This window comes from Epinephelus moara, chromosome 23 (genome assembly GCF_006386435.1).
Source record: "Epinephelus moara isolate mb chromosome 23, YSFRI_EMoa_1.0, whole genome shotgun sequence".
NCBI lineage: Eukaryota > Metazoa > Chordata > Actinopteri > Perciformes > Serranidae > Epinephelus > Epinephelus moara.
The window spans coordinates 24571866-24588919 of record NC_065528.1 but is presented as its reverse complement, the minus strand read 5'-3'; the positions used below and the strand labels follow the sequence as shown (position 1 = coordinate 24588919).

Genomic DNA, 17054 nt, shown 5'->3' with positions numbered 1-17054 from the left:
CTTTTGGAGCCACTGGTGAAAAAACGAGAGGATGATGATAGAAAACGTCTCTGATCTTTTAAAATAAAGACAGATGATTTCTTAACACATCCTATCTGTACAGAATTAGGTCAAAGACTGCTTTATCTTTCATAGTTTCACTGACTCAGAATTTCATATTTGCATAACTCGTTTGGTTCCAGAGCGTCCGCACATTCAAGGACACATTTCTCTCCCACATTAAAGAGGCATTCCAGTGATATAGTTTGTCACTTCCATTAAGTTGTGGCATACAGAGGAACTACAGGCTGGAGAACGATAGCTTCTTTCGCTATCTACAAGTTAAAGATTGCATACGTAAATACCTAAAAGGTTTTCAGACGGAAACACAATGAAAATAGATGACTGTCTGAAACTGTCACCACATTAAAGTAAGTCGATTTCTCCTATGAATAAATAATAAATAAAGCAGAAGTGAGAAGGGGAATTTGTTGAACTGATTCCAGGTGATTCATGGGAAAGAGCCTTGAGAATATACACACTTGTTCAATTGTCCAATTTAAAGCTATCCACCTTATTCCTAGCCCCCATGATACCTTGCGTGAATTATGTGCCCGACTTCCTGTGTAGAATCGAAACCTGCGATTTCCAGTGGTAACAGTTTGTTTACAGTACGCTATTCTTGGGAAATAAAACGTGGAACACACCACCTGTTAAAGCTCAAACGGGATTATGTGATTGTACATCTGCCATCTCTGACAGCCATCTCAAAGCAACTGAGCACGCTAGCAGTTAGCTTGCCTTGCTCCGTTAAAATATTGTTAACTTTGACATGGCCCGAGCTAGCTTAAGGTAAACATCTGCTCCTACTAAAGATGATTTCCAATTTCTGATGGCTTATTAACAGATACTTACACTTCCGTCAAAGATTTAATAATTCAGTATTAACTGTAGCTCCATGTAAAGTGAATAAATGTGATGTTTCCTAGCTAATCCTCCGCTCGTCTGCATTAACGATGCAGTTTACGTGTTTTTTTTAAACTTCTGATTTATTAAAAACTGTTCTGAGCGAAACATGATGCTGAATTTAGCAGCAGACTTCAGTAATAGTGATATAAAGTAGTAGTAAAAGAAACAATTTTCTAATGTAGGTTGAGAATGAAGTCAGACGGGGATATCATGTACTGACGTTGAGTGACGGACCTGTCAGACTATGTGTCATTCTCTTCTGCAGATTCTGATGTAATACTTTTCCCTAAGTCTCGTGAAACTCTTGTGGTTTTATTTCTCATATCAATGGTAACCATGGCAACAGGAGCAATCCCTTTTTGTTCTGGTTACATATTCAACACACAGTTGCTGAAGGCAAAAATTTAGGTTAGACTGGTTGTTAGTCGTTACAGACACGGACAGTGCAACAGGTACCAGAGCTCCGCAGAGACATTTTAGAAAATGCTAAGTTAACATTAGTTAAATATTTGTTAAAAAATAAATCAGTGTTTGCTAAACTGAAGGAAAATTACTTTAGAAAAGAACCAGCGTTAGCGGTTAGCCACCAAGAGTAGCCACTGGGACTTACCACAGACAGTCTATGGGACTAACTAGCTTACTGCTGCTTCCTCTATCTCACAGGAAGTTGCGCCCATAATCATTTTTTACAGAAAAATTAGCCTTGAATGTTCTTCATTTCCCATAATGCAGCTCAGTAGCATCTTTCATTAGATCACTGAGCCATAGAGAACATCATGCAGCTATTTCTACAGGTTCGGACTACCCGTGACTCATAAACTGACCCTCTCTGTTTCCTCAAACAGGGCATGCAGGTACCTCAGCTCGCCGCCGGAGAGGGCCAGGCTCCAGTGGAGTCTGAGGCACCTGAGGAGGTCGTGGAGAGGCTGGCCCACATGGAGCAACTGGTGGTCCAGCTGAAGGAGCTCATCCGAGAGAAAGACACCCAGCTCGTCCAAAAGGACACTGAGCTGTCGAAGAAAGATGCACAGCACAAGGTAAATAAGCTGCGTGTGTTAATGTTGACAGCTATTCTTTTATTTAATCTAAGTCCTTGTTTTATCATATTTAGACAACTCATCCTGTTTTTTTAGTCAAGTTTTAGTCGACTAAAAGTCTGGGATTCTTCTGTCTTCATACACGAGAAGACTTTGAAAAGACTAAAGTCTGGCAGCCTCTCACATCTGAAGAGTTTTCGGTCAAACACTAAAAGCTTGCAGGGTCACTTTCTATAAGTCTGCAACTTGATTCCTTTTGAGATCATTTCCCATCCTGCTTCTCATAGAAATTATTACGCCACACTGCCTTTAAGAAACATAACACATTAACTATTCCTTAAGTGTCCGCAAAAACACACAACTCTAGAAACACAAGATAAAAGGCGTCATATGTTGACAGTGTTCTAACACAGTGGTTCCCAACTGGTCCAACCACGGGGTCAAGACTTCTCCTTAGTCATTAGTTCAAGGTCCACACAGCTTAGTATATTTGGCATCATACTTGTGTTTGGACATGTCATCAGTTAGTTTGCTGTCTCTGTCAAGTAGATGTCCGTTAGTCACTCACTCTACAGCAGGAAACAGTGCTTCAAAATAAAAGCTCTGTGCCAGAAATTCACTGTACTTCAAAATAAAGTGCATTTTTTTACGAACTTGACACTTTCGCCAGTCAGTTAAGGTCGATTCAGAATGGACTGCGACCCACCAGTTGGTAACCACTGTTCTAATTCGGTATCAGTATAATCCATAAAGATAAACTGTATTTGTGTGCAGACTTTAGATGTTGGATTTTGTCGCCTCATCTCGCTACCAGGGAAAACTGACATTTAATCTTTTTCAGTCATCAGATTATAATGAACATTTTAGTCCATCTGGTCGAGGCCAAACCAGTAATTCTGTTATTTCAGTCAAACTTATTTCACACAAAATTTTATCTTTTCGTTATCTGATGGAGCACACAAGCTGGATGATGAAGAATGCAGCTCTGCAGAAAGTGTCTGGTCTGGTGGTCGGATTTTATCTATATCAGGAAGACATCCAGACATGGAATAAAGTGGTGCATTTGGGTTTTTTTCTCAGCCTCATTGTAACAAAAATGGGCCGAAATACCACCTCATCTCTTTCTCCCCACCTCTGTCGTTGCCACTGTAAACTTTAACTTCAATAAACAAGTTACTCCAAGTCCCCTTGACTGTGTTCTTGTGTGTAGTCCTGATATGGGGCTACACTGAAGAAAAAAAGTTTATAATGTTTTGTCTCCTCTTTTGTGACTGAGCACCAACACTTTTTGCTTCACATTCACAGAGTGAGAAAGAAGAAGCCGAGGCTCGCTTCACCAAACTCAAACTGCAGGCCAAAGCCAAGATGGCTTCACTAAACAAACAGATCACTGAGCTGAAAGGACAAGAAGGAGCGACAGTAAGTTTGAGTGAAGTGAAGCAGGATCGTCTGTGTGCTCGTAGGATTATAACGAATCCTCCTCCAGTTGCCTTTTACAACAAAGATCTCATACAGACTGAGATGCGCCACAAACCAACATTAAAGCACTTCGGTTTTTATCTGATGTAAACATCTGTTTTGTCTACAGCAGAGTCCAGACAGCTCTTTCACAGGAGCCGGTGCTGCAGCCGAGGAGGAGCTCCAGGAACTGAAGAACAAGCTGAGCGAGGAGGAGGCCAACAGCAGGGAGCTGCAGGAGCGACTCAACGCCACAGAGCGGCTGCTTCAAGAGAAGGAAGCTGCACATGCTGAAGAGGTGACGGAGCTGCGTCTTTGATTTTGCCACTCTGTTAACAGATAGTGGTTTTTATTTTCACAAGACTGAATGATTTGTTGTGTTTTTGTTTTCAGTTGCAGAAACTGCAGGCTGTGGTGTGTGAGAAGGACGTGCGCTTCCAGGAACAGATCCAGAAACATGAGGAGGAGCTGCTGAAGGTCACAACACAGTCTCAGAGTGACGGCGAGCTTCAGCAGGTACAACGTCCAGGAGTCCCGGAATAACAAATATGTCTCACAGGACCTTACAGTTTCTACAACATACAACACCCTCTACTGTTAGACCCTTAATTCAGATAAGAAAATCCTCCAGACCAGGCCACACATAGTCCATGGACTGTGACTTTATTCTGAAATAACACAGAGGATAAACACAGAAATGTTTCAGTTTGGTCATTAGTCAAAAAGCAGATGAGGGCCACACTTCACATGAACGTTCACCTCATTTGTGCTTTCTCCCAGGCCTTGCACACAGCGCAGAGACGTTGCGAAGAGCTGGAGGAGGCCTTGAACTCTCGATCACAAGTCCTGGAAATGCTGCAGCAGGAAGTGAGCAGCGCGGATCAGCAAAAACAGGTACAGATCCTGATGCACTGGATGCCATTTGGGCAGCGACTTGGTCCTGCATGTTGGCAGATATTTACGGATGCCTCAGCTGTTGTGAACGCTGCTCCCGCTTGATGAAAAGATAACTGTTCAAACAGACACACCCCACATCTTGACAGCACGTCATTGTTATGCATTGTTTGGCTGAACCGCACAACACACACCCACTCATATCCTCTTTCTCCGTCTCTCAGATCTTGACTGCACAGTTCCGGCAGATGGAGCAGGAGCTGACCGAGGCCGTCAAGCGGAGGGAGGAGGACAGGCAGCAGTGGGCCGACGCAGAAGTAGCGGCCCTCCGAACCAGCCTGGCGGACTTGGAAACGGAGAGAACGAAGGCGGCGAGGCAAGAGGGCGAGCTCGCCTCCCTGAGAGAGGCAGAGCATGTTAGTCGGGAGGCTCTGGAGAAGGAGAGGATGGAAGTTGCCAGATTGGAGAGGGAACTGTCTCTGATGAAAGAGGCTGAGCTCGCAGCCGTTCAAGCGAGCCGTGATGCTTCAGAGTGCGACAGAGCGGAAATAGTCCGTCTTGAAAGTGAACTTGCATCTATGAGGGAGGCAGCCGTCCATGCCCACCAGGACGCCTCCGAGAGGGAGAAATCAGAAGTTGATAAACTGGAGCGAGAGCTGGCGTCACTGAAGGAGGAACACGAAGATGCCCAGAGGAAGAGTGACATCCTGGGTGAAATTTGGAGACATCTACGTTCTCTGGCTCTGGAGGATGTGCAAGCAGCAGAGGAAGCCCCCGTCCCTGCTGACCTCTCCCTGCTCCTGGACACTGTGCAGTCTATTGAGTCACAACTGACAAGCCTGAAACATGAACGCAGTGAGAGTGAGGGACGCTGTGCAGAGCTCACCCACTCCATGGAAACCCTTCAGGGTGAGAAACTGTATCTGCTTATGAAATTCAGTGTGCTCATGTCGAACCTTTTTAGTTGTCTCAAAATGTTTTTGTATGAACTGGTTTTTCAGAACAACTGGACATAAAAACTACAGAACAGGAGGAAACCACCGCCAAGATTCAGCAACTGGAGCATCAGATTGTAACGGTCAGTGCTGAAAACCTGTTCACATCTGACATTAACATATGATCTGTAACATATGATATGGATTATCCACAGGCTTTTGCATTTACGTGTGGTAGTAAAGTGTTTTTCCATGAAAAGATCCAGGCGGAGCTCCAAATGACAAGTCGGTCACTCGGCTTCAAAACAGTGCTATCAGTGATCAAACAACGCTCAGCCAGCTTCAAACATTGTACCTTATTGAAATCAGGCGTGATTACGATAGATGACGTTGTTTATGACACAGAAACACCACAAATCCTGTGTAACACAGGTTGAGTAACTGACTTACAAATGATAATTTGGGGGGTGGGACTGTCCCTTTAAGCAAGCAGGAAGAGGTGGAGTTCAACTGGCTGTTGCTGTGTGGGGTTTCTTCCTAAGAATGTGGTCACGCTGTACGGGTTGCATTCCCACCTGGCTGAAATCCGACCGCAATTCGAGCTTGACTGCCTCCAAATGTGATCTGTCTGATTTGATTACATTCCAGACACAGTGCGATGTGTGCGCATTTACACCAGATGTGATATCCAGGATACAGATCACATGAATGTGAGGTCTTAAAAACAAAGAAACAAGTGTTACTCATGATGTAAACTTCAAAAGGAAATCTTAAATAAGATCTGTGATACTTTGCGAGCTTTATCATCTCGGCAAAGCTTTGACTATAAGTTTTCTGTGTCTCTGTTTTTATGGTTGAAAAAGGTGGTGAAGTGAAAGACATGGGACTGGAACCTTAGTATAAGCTGAAGTATAAGAAGTCAAAGTAGTCCGTCTACAAAGTCAGAAAATTGTGTCATATTTGCTCCTTTTGTAACAGTTTGCAGAGTCAGCTTTTATTTTGAGAGCAGGGCAGTCTGACTGGGTCATCCTCGACACCGGGTCCAGGGTCACGACTTGTGTCTGGCCCAGGTGATGTCCGTCGGTCTCAGACAGGACAGACGCAGGGTCATAGACAGACAATGCTTGAACTCAGTGTGAGAAAGGGCGCCTAATCCCATCTGCGCTGATCCACTGTTACAGCTGACCGTCTTATCCGACCTTCACCTCACGCTACAGCTGTACATGCTACTGATAGAGACTTGGGAGCAATCACGGAGGCCATATAGAGCTTTAAAAGTGTTGTCCCTTTGATTTTTTCCCAGTAAATGTTTAATCTTGAGATGAGAAAGTTTCAGTCCTGCCAATTCTCTTTTGTTTCAGATGTCTGAAAAGGATGATGTGACAGAAGCAGCAGCACAGGATTCATCTGAAGCTAAAAAAGGTACAAAACTGGATTTGTACTCCCAAAATAACATTCACACATTATATGGAAACAGAATCAAACATAGTGGCTAACATCAGTACGCTCACACCTACAGTCAAAGGATTTTTCCTCTGCTTGTCAGAGGTGTTTATTTACTTTTTATGCAGTGCCAAAACAAATATAGTGCTCTTATTCACAAGGCTATTGTGTGTAGATGTAAGGGTACAACTGGAGCTGTAACTTGACATCACTGAGTGTGAGGCAGAGATGTACGGAAAATATAGACCTCTACCTCAAGATCCCCTCGACTCAAGATGTCTGACCTTGACTGTACTGGCTTGTGTCTGTGCAGAGTTTGTCACCAGAGAGGTTTTTTCACATTCCACTTCTGAAGGTGGTGATTTCTGCGGAGAAGAAACTTTGTGCTTTAGGTTCCAGAAGATACCTGGAACCTAAAGCACACAGCAGACAGACAGTACAGTGAGCAAAGTTAGCATTAGCATGGTTAAAGTTTTGACACCCAACATGGTGTATAGAGTTTGGATGTAAACTTCCTGCCACTATCTACCAAAAAAACCCTCGCAACCGCTGCTAGCGCTGTGTCAGCCATTGTTAGTTAGCCTACAAGCTAACAAGCTAACATCACCTTTCTGATTCATCTGCTAGTCGCTAACTTTAGTGCACAACAGACTCCTAATCTGAGTCTGCGTCTGACTGAGGCTCAAACATGTGTGGCTGAGTTACTCAGATGTTTCCTTTAATGTTATTTTAGCCATTTTGATACACTGGACTCCCTAAAAACGCACCGGTTTCACCCAGATCAGTGTGGTTTTGTCATACTTTATAATGTTAACCTGCCTGCATCTTTATAAGAGTCCAGAACAGAAATCCTGAATTATGATGACAATGAGAAGTTGAACTGAGTTGCAAAGAGTAGGCTAGTTTTATTTTTAAAGCTTGGAAAATTAGACTATTAGAAACTAGGCTGAATAGTACACGCTACAAGTATGAAGGCATACAAAATATACTATTTTATGTTTTCTTATAACTCGTATAACACGTGTATATTCCTAGATAGATTTAGCTTTTTTATGTGGGGGCAGAAAAATGAACACAGACACAAACAACTTCATGTGGGAAAATCAGGTTAAACAAAATATTAATCATAGTAATTTTACATGTCTTTTAAAATGTGACCAAAGGGGAACTTTGTGTACAAACTTAAGTACAAATCTGAGGTATTTTTTATTTGATTGAGTGTTTCAATTACACTATATTTATTTTACAGCTAAAAAAAAAACTAACAATTTTGTAGCAGAGTTAGCTTTGGAAAGTTTTTGTATTTTTCATTAGTTTATATTTTTATTTAAGTTTTTATTGTATTTTTAAATTATTATTTTTTTTAATGTTATTTGTTTATTTTTTTAAATATTATTATTATTTTTATCATTTATTTTTATTTTTAGTTAGTTTCCACAGTGGGTTTGCTCTTTTAAGTTTGGTCTTTATTTTTAAAAAATGTTTAGTTTTAGTTTAGTTTTTATTAAATTTATTTATTTATTTTTTTATTGTAATATGGTGCGCATTTGTCAGGAGCAAGATTTATCAGATCAGAATAGGTGATACAGCACAAACACAACACTTTGTTCAGGCGGTTGAATCAAAGTCATGTAGACGTTTCACTCTCAGTGAACATGCACCAGTACCTTCTAATGCTTTCAATCTATTAATTATAATGTTTAGGTACATAATTTGGGTTTAAACTGTGTTTAAAGTAAACACAGCATGTTATATTACTTAAACATATAAAAAAAAATCATTGAAATGAAATGAAAGTTTAGTTTCTGTTTTTATGTCAGTTAACTAAAATGTTTTTTTACATCAAGTTCTAGTTTAGTTTTAGTTAACTTTTAATAGCTTTGCTTTGTAGAATTAGATCATTAATATGAAATACAACCAACAAATAAATGATGATGCTTTAGAGCTGAAATAATTAGTGATGATAAGTCAAGTTTGATAATCAATTAACCATTTAAGTCATTTTCTAGCAAAAAATGCCAAATAGTGTTTTTCTAATTACTTCCTCCTTTTGTTTTCTTCCACAGCGCACATACAGGAACTGGAGCAGCAGCTTTTAGAAAAAGACAATGAGCTGGTTGCCCTGCGAGAGTCCCTCAGACTGGCTAAAGAGCAAAGCTCCAGTGAAGTTGCATCATCAAGCTACGATCAGACTCCAGATCAGGGTCAGGATGACAGCTCTGCAGCCCTGCATGTCCTCATGGAGGATACACAAGAAGAGGAGACCACCTTAGTTGCTGAGGACACCTCAGTCCTCTCCATTCCTGCTGATAATGAGAGCAGCCCAGAGCTTATTGGACACCAGTCTGAGTCCCCAGAGGAATCCAAAGGGACCTCCTCAGACGAGATGGTCGCCAGTAGTGATTCAGAGGTGGCTCACAGCAGCTGGACGCTCCTGGAAGCTGTCAATCAAGATGGAGGCCAGGAGTGGCCGTCCATGCTGCAGGACTTTGGCCAGCTGCAGCTGCAGTCATGGGAGGCGACGAGCATGGAGCAAGAAACCTCCACAGTTCAAGCTGAGTCCTCCTCTGTCATCATCCGAGAAACGGTACAAGTTCATGTAACTCAGCAGAGCTCTTCCACCACAGATGCTAGCATGTCCTCCGGCCAGGTCTTTGCTCAGGCCTTAGCCGAGGAACTTCAGAAGAGGTACAGTGAGCTTTTGGCTGAGCTTCAGAGGCTCAGAGACGCAGCTGCAGAGTCACAGGAGAAAATCAAGAGCCTGGAAGAAGAAACTCAGTCCCTTACTGCTGCAAAAGAAAAGGCTGAGTCCCAGGCAGATAGCTTTACAGAGGAACTTAAGTCAGCCAGAGAGGAGTTGGACAAGCTCTCTGAGCAAAGCAGCACTGGTGTGGAGAAACAAAGTGTTGAAATGCAACTCCTAGAGGAACAGATTGAAATTTTAAGCTCTGAAAGTAAAACAAAGGAAGACAAGATCCAAGCGCTGCAGGCAGATCTGGAAACAGCTCGCCAAGCTTTCTCTGAGCAAGAGGGGCAGGTCAGGATGCTGAGCGCTCAGCTGGAGGACAGAGAGCTCCTCTCCTCTGAGCTTGAAAGGAGGCTTCAAGAGATGGAAAGCAGCATGTTGGAATACTCTCAGACATCAGAGCTCAACAACGACACTCTGTCCAAGAAGGACACGGAGATCAGTGAGCTACAGCTCCGCCTCAGCCAAAAGGAGCAAGAGGTGATGGAGCTCAGTGACAGTATGTCTGCCAAACTCCTCCAAGCAGAGGAAGAGAAGTTCCAGATAGACAGTGAAGTCAGTAAACTGAAGGGGCAGATTGTGGAGCTGGAGAGAGTCCGAGACGAGAAAGAGACGGTGAGTTCTGAGGACTCCACTGCTCATGTAGATGATGACCTCACGAGTGTGCGAAAGGAGAAAAAAGTGCTGGAAACCCAACTGGCAGCCGCAAAGAAGAAGTTGCAGGCTGCACTTGTGCAACGCAAAGAGCTCATGAAGAAGGTTGCTGAATTTGAGGTAGAAGCAAAGAAATGGAAAGAGCGAGACGAAACAGCAAAGGAAGAAACTCCTGCTGACATTCCAGCGGTAGAACAATACAGAGGACACGAGATTCAGGAAATGGAGGCTAAACTCTGTGAACTCCAACAAGCTTTAAGATCCAAAGAGGAGGCAGTTGGGACTCTTGAGCTGAAAATTAGCCAGCAGGATCAAGTTCTCTCCGAAACACTCGCTCTGAATAGAAAGCTAAGTGAAGAAGCCGAAAACTCTCAGCAGGCACCTGACAGTTCTAATGAAACGACTGCGTTACAGACCCAAGTGGCCTCTCTTGAAGCAGAGTGCGAAACCCTTCAAAAGAAAGTTCAAGAGGCCCAGGAGTCTCGCAAGGAAACCATCCGCAAAGCGAAAGAGAAAGACAGGCACCACCGTGAGCAGCTGAAGCAGCAGAAAGAAGAATACAGCGAGCTCTTGGAGCGTTTTGAGGTGCAGAGTGGCGAGCGAGAAGTCCTCCTGACTAAACTGAGAGAATTGGAAGAAAAGGCGATGGCTGAAAAGGAACCTCACCAAGAGTCAAAGCAACTGGTTGACAGTCTGGCAAAGCAAGCAACGAGTGAGTGGGTCCAGGAGGACTGGGTGGATTTTGCCACATCTGAGACGGATTCGTCGCGACCACAATCCAGCGATCCAGTTCAGCATCCTGCAGAGAAGACCGACGTCTTTTCTGCACAGGTGGAGGAATCTGTGAAAGCTCTCAGAGTAGAGATCCAGACTCTGCAGGTTGCTAACACAGAGCTAGAGAAGCAGCTGCAGGAAACTCACAGCAGTTTGTCCCTGAAGGAGGCTGAGATACTGGAACTGGGCAAAGCGCTACAGACACTAAGAGAAAAGGAAAGACAGATTGATGCGCTCTCAGAGGAGATTAATGATCTCAGAGAAAAGTATCACCAAGCTGAGTCTTACGCTGAAACCCTGAAAGCAGAGATGGCAGCTGCAGCCGAAGCAGCATCTGCGGACTCTACGTCCTCCATTACAACTCTTCAGACCGAAATGGACGACCTCAAGCAGTTCCTTGACAGTAAGAATCACGAAATCATGGAGCTAAGCCAGCAGCTGAGCGAGCAGAACTCTCTCATACACTCAATGCAGGACACAGTGTCTCAGAAGGATCAGCTCATATCATCTTTACAGGAGGAACTGAAGGCTGAGCAAGAAAAATCCCAAAGGTTAGAGGTCGAGGTTCCACTGAAGCAGGAGGAAGAAAAAGACAGCGAGGCAAAGATCCAGCAGCTTCAACGGAAGCTTCAGGCTGCGCTGATCTCTCGCAAAGAGGCCTTGAAGGAGAACAAAAGCCAGAAGGAGCAAATCGCTTCAACTGAGAAGCTCATGGCCGAACTGCAGCAGAAAATGGAGTCAGCAGAGGATGAGCTGGAGAAGCTGAGAGCGGAAAGAGTTAGATTGATTGATGAGGTTGACCGGACATTACTGGAAAACCAGAGCTTGGGATCATCCTGTGAGAGCCTCAAACTGGCCATGGAGGGCATACTGAGCGAGAAAGATGCCTGTAAGAGAGAAGTGGAGCTGGCGAAAGAAGAGGCCGCCAGAAGCTGCAGAGAGTGGGAGGAAAAGGTCCAAGGCATGAAGGACGAGTACGAGACTCTGCTCAAGTCGTACGAGAACGTGAGCGACGAGGCAGAGCGAGTGAGACGAGTCCTGGAAGCCGCCAGGCAGGAGAGGCAAGAGCTCGCAGCCAGGGTGAGGACGCATGAGGCTGGGAGGCAGGAAGCTGAAAGACAGGCGGAAGAGGCACAGAAGGAGGTGGATTCAGTCAAAGACAAGATGAGGAAGTTTGCTAAAACGAAGCAGCAGAAAATACTGGAGTTAGAGGAGGAGAATGAGAGACTCAGAGAGATGCAGGACAAGACTGTAGTAAAACGAGAGGACAGGGCTCGTAAAGCTGAGGTGGAGAGACTTCAAGAGGAGCTGGGGGCTCTGAAAGCTGAGTTGGATGCTACAGTGGCAGAAAGAGACTCTTTAGGGCAGCAGATTGAAGAGTTGAGGGAACAACTTGCCCAAACAGGAGAGAAAGACGACACTGTGATTCAGGCTGCTGCCGCTGTTGTAGAAGAGGTTGTCACTGCACAGCAGTCAGACATAACTATGACCAAAGCAGAGCCTGTTGAGAGTCAGAATGAAGACAAGGAAAGACAAGATGAAGAGACAGCAGCTGATCAGATAGCTGCAGTGAATGCACCAGAAACACTTTCACAACCTACTGAGGAAAAAGAAAAAGCAGAAATGACTGAGAGTGTTCAGGTTGTGTTAGAGGCTAAGATAAGGGAGATGGAGGCAGCTGTTAATGCAGAGAGGGACCAGTGGAAGGAACTGGAGGCTGGACTGAAAGCTGAACTGGCCTCTCTTGAGCGAGACCTTCAGGAGAGTAAAGAGAAGGAGAGCGACGCGGCTGCTCTGGAGAAGTGCGTCCAAGAGGGCAAAGAGAGAGAAAAGAGCCTGATTGAAGAGGGTTCAAAGAGGGAGGCTCAGTTCAAAGAGCTGCTCAAAAGCCTTGAAACCGAGAAGGACAACCTGGAGGAGCGTCTGATGAACCAGCTGGCTCAGCTAAACGGGAGCATCGCCGGCTACCAGCAAGAGGCCTCAGACCACCGGGAGCATCTCGCTGAGGTGCAGCGGGAGATGGAGAGGCTGGAGAGGGAGCGAGCGGAGCTGGAGGCTAAGGCTCAGAGCGAGAGCGACCGCGCTGCCAGGCTGGAAGAGGACATGAGGCAAGCTCAGAGAGAAAGAGCCGAAGCCGAAGCAGAGTCTGGTAAGCAGAGGGAGCTGGAGCAGCAGCTGAGGTCTGCTCAGAGGGTCAGGGAAGGCAGTCAGAGCAGAGCGCGTCAGCTGGAGGAGCTGTTGAGGGAGAAGCAGCTGGAGGTCCGTCAGCTGCAGAAGGACTGCATTAAGTACCAGGAGAGGATCAGCGAGCTGGGTAGAGAAGCTAAGGCGCTGCAGCTCGGCCACGATGAGCTCCAAAACAAACTGGAGCAATCTCAACTGGAGACTTCCAAAACTATAGATGACCTGAAGAGGACTGAAGCAGAGTTGGATAGCTGTAAATCTCAGTTGAATGAAGCCGAGAAGCAGGCGAGTGAAGCTACCGCTGCGAAAACAGCCCTTGAACAGAACGCCCAGCAGAAAGAGGCCTCGATGAAAGCCGAGGCAGAGCAAACCCTCGACTCTGTGAGATTCAGGCTTGGAGCTGAGCTAAAAGAGATGGAGCTGAGACTTGAAGAGGTAGAAAGAGAAAGGGAAAAGGAAGAGGAAGCCACTCTGGAGGCCAGAGAGGTCGCAGAAGGAGCCGAGAGACGCGCCCAGGAGATGCAAGCCCGTCTGGATGAGTCTCTGGCCAGGTTAGCTGCCTTCTCGCGCTGCATGTCCTCACTGCAAGACGACCGGGACAGAGTTTTGGACGAGGCCAAACAGTGGGAGACTCGCTTCAAGGATGCCCTGCAGGGTAAGGAGGCTGAAGTGCGGGAGGCTGAAACAAAGACCAAGGAACTGGCAGAGCAGCTTCAGAAAGAATCTGCCCTGAAAGAGGAGCTTCAGCTTTCAGTGGACAGGTAAAAACCCTCTCTCTGTATTTGTTTCATTTGATTTAATATGTTCTTATGTTCAGCTATAACTCATAACTGACAACATTTCTTTCAGACTGGAGAAAGCAGACAAAGACTGGCAGCTGAAACTGGCAGAGGAGGAAAAGAAAGTCGCAGAGAGCCAAGCTGCCCTGGAGGAGGAGAGGAGCAAGCTTCAGCAAACTACAACCGAGCTGCAGTCTGCACAAAATGAAGTCCGTGCCTTGAAGACTGAGGTGGAGAGTCTCGTTCAGAGGGCCAGAGCTCTGGAGGAGGCTGTGGGTCGGCTGCAGGGTGAAGTCGACCAGGCCAGGACTGAGCTGAGGGAGAGGGAGGCAGAGGAGAGGCGGCTGTGTCTGAACGTGGAGCAGCTGGAGACAGACCTGAGGTCCTCTAAGGCCCTGACAGAGAGTCTGCAGACTGAGTTACATGAGAAGGAAAGGAGAGAGGTGGAAATGCTGGGGGAGAAGGAGCAAGCTGTTGCTCAGGTATTAAAATGTTTTCATTTACATAGTAAATATCGTTCATGGCTGACACACGTCTCACCATTCATGTGTGTTTTGTTTCCCAGGCTGCAGAGGAGGCCAGAAAGGAGGCTGACAGCAGGGCACAGGAAGCTGAGGAGGAGCTGGAGCAGAGGAGAGGGGAAGTGCGGGATCTGGAGGAGAAACTGCGGAAGGCAGAGGAGGAGAGCAACAACAGAAAAGCCAGACTGGACTCTTTCATGAAGGCCATGGGCTCGTTGCAGGATGACAGAGACAGAGTCATGAACATGTACAAACAGCTGGAGGAGAAACACCTGCAGGTAACGCACAAAAACCTAAAGCTTAGCGGCCCAAACTATTTCTCACTTTTATTTTTTTATGAAACAGGACAACCCTTCAAGATTCTGATACGTCAGTGGTAGCAGACTCAACTGATGCAGTAATGGTATAATCACAGTAACGTTGCCATTTATGTGATGGAGATCTGTTCACAACTTAAGTTCAGATAAAAAGAGCACTGCTTTGTTACCAGGCCACCGGCAGTTAGCTTCATAGGCTAACGCTAGTAACCCATGCTCCTAGACACCCTTCTAATGTACACTGATGTTAGAGGAGCGATAGCAAGTTCAGTAACTTTGCTGCTGGACTGAAGTTAAATTTCAGGCATCATTTGACATCAAAGGGTGGGATGCAACATGGAAATATAATAATAGTAATAATAGTAATCTTTATTTGTATAGCACAGTTACAAAGTGCTTTATGAGACAAATAAAATAGTATACACCATAAAGATAAAAACAGCAGAGACCAGATAAACCAGTGTAATTAAAATAAATAAATAGATAATAAAACTGATAAATGACTGATGAAACTAGACACACAACAGATTTACTGTAAAAAAAAAAAAAAAAGCGCCTTCCTGTAAAGGACTGTTTGGAGGAGTGTTTTAAACGAGGACACTGAGTTTGTCAACATAAGTTCCTCAGGGTATATGCAAGAATCCTGAGGTTAATTTCAATACCTTTTTAAGACTCTTTTAAGACCTTCCAAAAAAACCTTAAGACCTCATCGCCACTTCAAGCTGTCGTTAGCAGCAACGCATCTTTAACTTACTAAACAGTTGTAGTTTACAATTAAATCTATGGAGCACAAACATACAACAGAACTCAGATAAGATGAGAAGGATTTTTTATTGTCTTTTGCTACTCTGTTTGGCGCCTGTACGTGCGCTAGGGCTGTCAAAATTGCTCAAAAATGACGTTGGAATATTCGTTCTAAAAATAACTCATAGGTTTGAACCATTCAAATTTTTTTTTTTTTTTTCGCATTATGTCCACAAGAGGGCAAACTAATACAAGGAAACATAACTACTTGTAGGTATTTTTATTTCAACATAAACGTCTTTGAAAACATTTACATACCTACACATTAAAACACATAAAACAATTATCCATAACATTACTCGCCCAACGCCCACTCGCAAAGAGGACAGCTGCGGTGGTGTTTTTTTTTCTCCACAATCGAATATCAATTTTCACATTCGAAGGTCCATTTTTTTTTTCAAATTCGAATTTAAATACGAATTTAGAATATTCGCTGACAGCCCTAACATGCGCCGTCGCGTGATGTCGCACAGGTACGCGCACGGCCCCGAGTGGCAGTCGGAGTGTGCCTACCTACACATCGTTGTTTGTAATAGTCGCGAGGAGGAAAATAAATTATACATTCATGGATACTTTTTGTCAAAGCTTGAATGCCAAGAAAATTTAATACTTCATAAAATCGATTAAGACTTTTTAATACTTTTTAAGGGCCTTAATTTTCCAGCATTTGATTTATCAACTTTTAATACTTTTTAAGACCCCGCAGACACCCTGGTTCCTGTACGTCAAAATGTGGGACTGTCCGTCGTGAATGAGCAAAAACAGTGTAGAGTTAGCTTGCTAGCTCGTTAGCTACAAAGACATCAACATACTGCTGGTGTTTTTATGCCTCTGTGCCATGTTTTTGTGTTGTCTGTCCGCCCATCTGTACATCTCATTCTTGTGAACCCGGTATCTAAGAACACATTAAGGGAATTTCTTCAAATTTGGCATAAACGTCCACTTGGAGTCAAGAATGATGAGACCTAATTGTGACCTCAGAGACAACTTTTTTGGCCATAACTTGAGAATTTATACGCTAATTATGACAAAGTTTCACACAAATGTCGAACAGGATAAAATGATAAAGTGGTGACATTTTACATCCAAAGAGTCAAAGATCAGCTTCACTGTGACATCATAATACTCTGCAAAAACATGTCTCCGGCCATTATTCAACACCCTAACTTAAGGACATAAGGAGCAACATTTGGTCAGATACTGAATTAGTGACACTAATCTTTGGTGCCCATCTTGAAACTGTCCTGATTGTACAGATCCTATGTGAAGACACGTGTGAAGCCTCAGTGTTTTAGAATAAGCAGCTTCTTTGCAGTAGCATCCATATTCGAAGCTTTATCAATTGTCATGCCTCCATATGAGTCTGGACAGACAGGGATGTAAACTGTAAGTGCAACTTTACTGGTTCACAGAGGCGTACAAACATGAGGCGGTCATTTAAGTTTGTTTGTCATGTTTGTAAGAAAGAAGGGGAACATGAAACACTGAAACAACATTAAGGTAATATAAAGGTTATCCAAATTTTAAAATCTTTAAGAACAAATAAAATACATTTTGTTT

General features: G+C 44.3%; 1 protein-coding gene across 2 annotated transcripts in view; it reads left to right on the top strand.

Annotated features, from left to right (window-relative positions):
- golgb1 (golgin B1) overlaps nucleotides 1–17054 on the top strand; it is a 30310-nt gene that overhangs the window by 5548 nt on the left and 7708 nt on the right. For both annotated transcript variants that reach the window (XM_050035698.1, XM_050035699.1), the window contains exons 3-13: nucleotides 1794–1985; nucleotides 3291–3404; nucleotides 3574–3741; nucleotides 3837–3959; nucleotides 4224–4337; nucleotides 4562–5246; nucleotides 5339–5415; nucleotides 6634–6694; nucleotides 8782–13834; nucleotides 13923–14334; nucleotides 14418–14651. In XM_050035698.1, coding sequence (XP_049891655.1) covers nucleotides 1794–1985; nucleotides 3291–3404; nucleotides 3574–3741; nucleotides 3837–3959; nucleotides 4224–4337; nucleotides 4562–5246; nucleotides 5339–5415; nucleotides 6634–6694; nucleotides 8782–13834; nucleotides 13923–14334; nucleotides 14418–14651 — 7233 coding nt within the window. The remainder of the gene's footprint in view (nucleotides 1–1793; nucleotides 1986–3290; nucleotides 3405–3573; nucleotides 3742–3836; nucleotides 3960–4223; nucleotides 4338–4561; nucleotides 5247–5338; nucleotides 5416–6633; nucleotides 6695–8781; nucleotides 13835–13922; nucleotides 14335–14417; nucleotides 14652–17054) is intronic.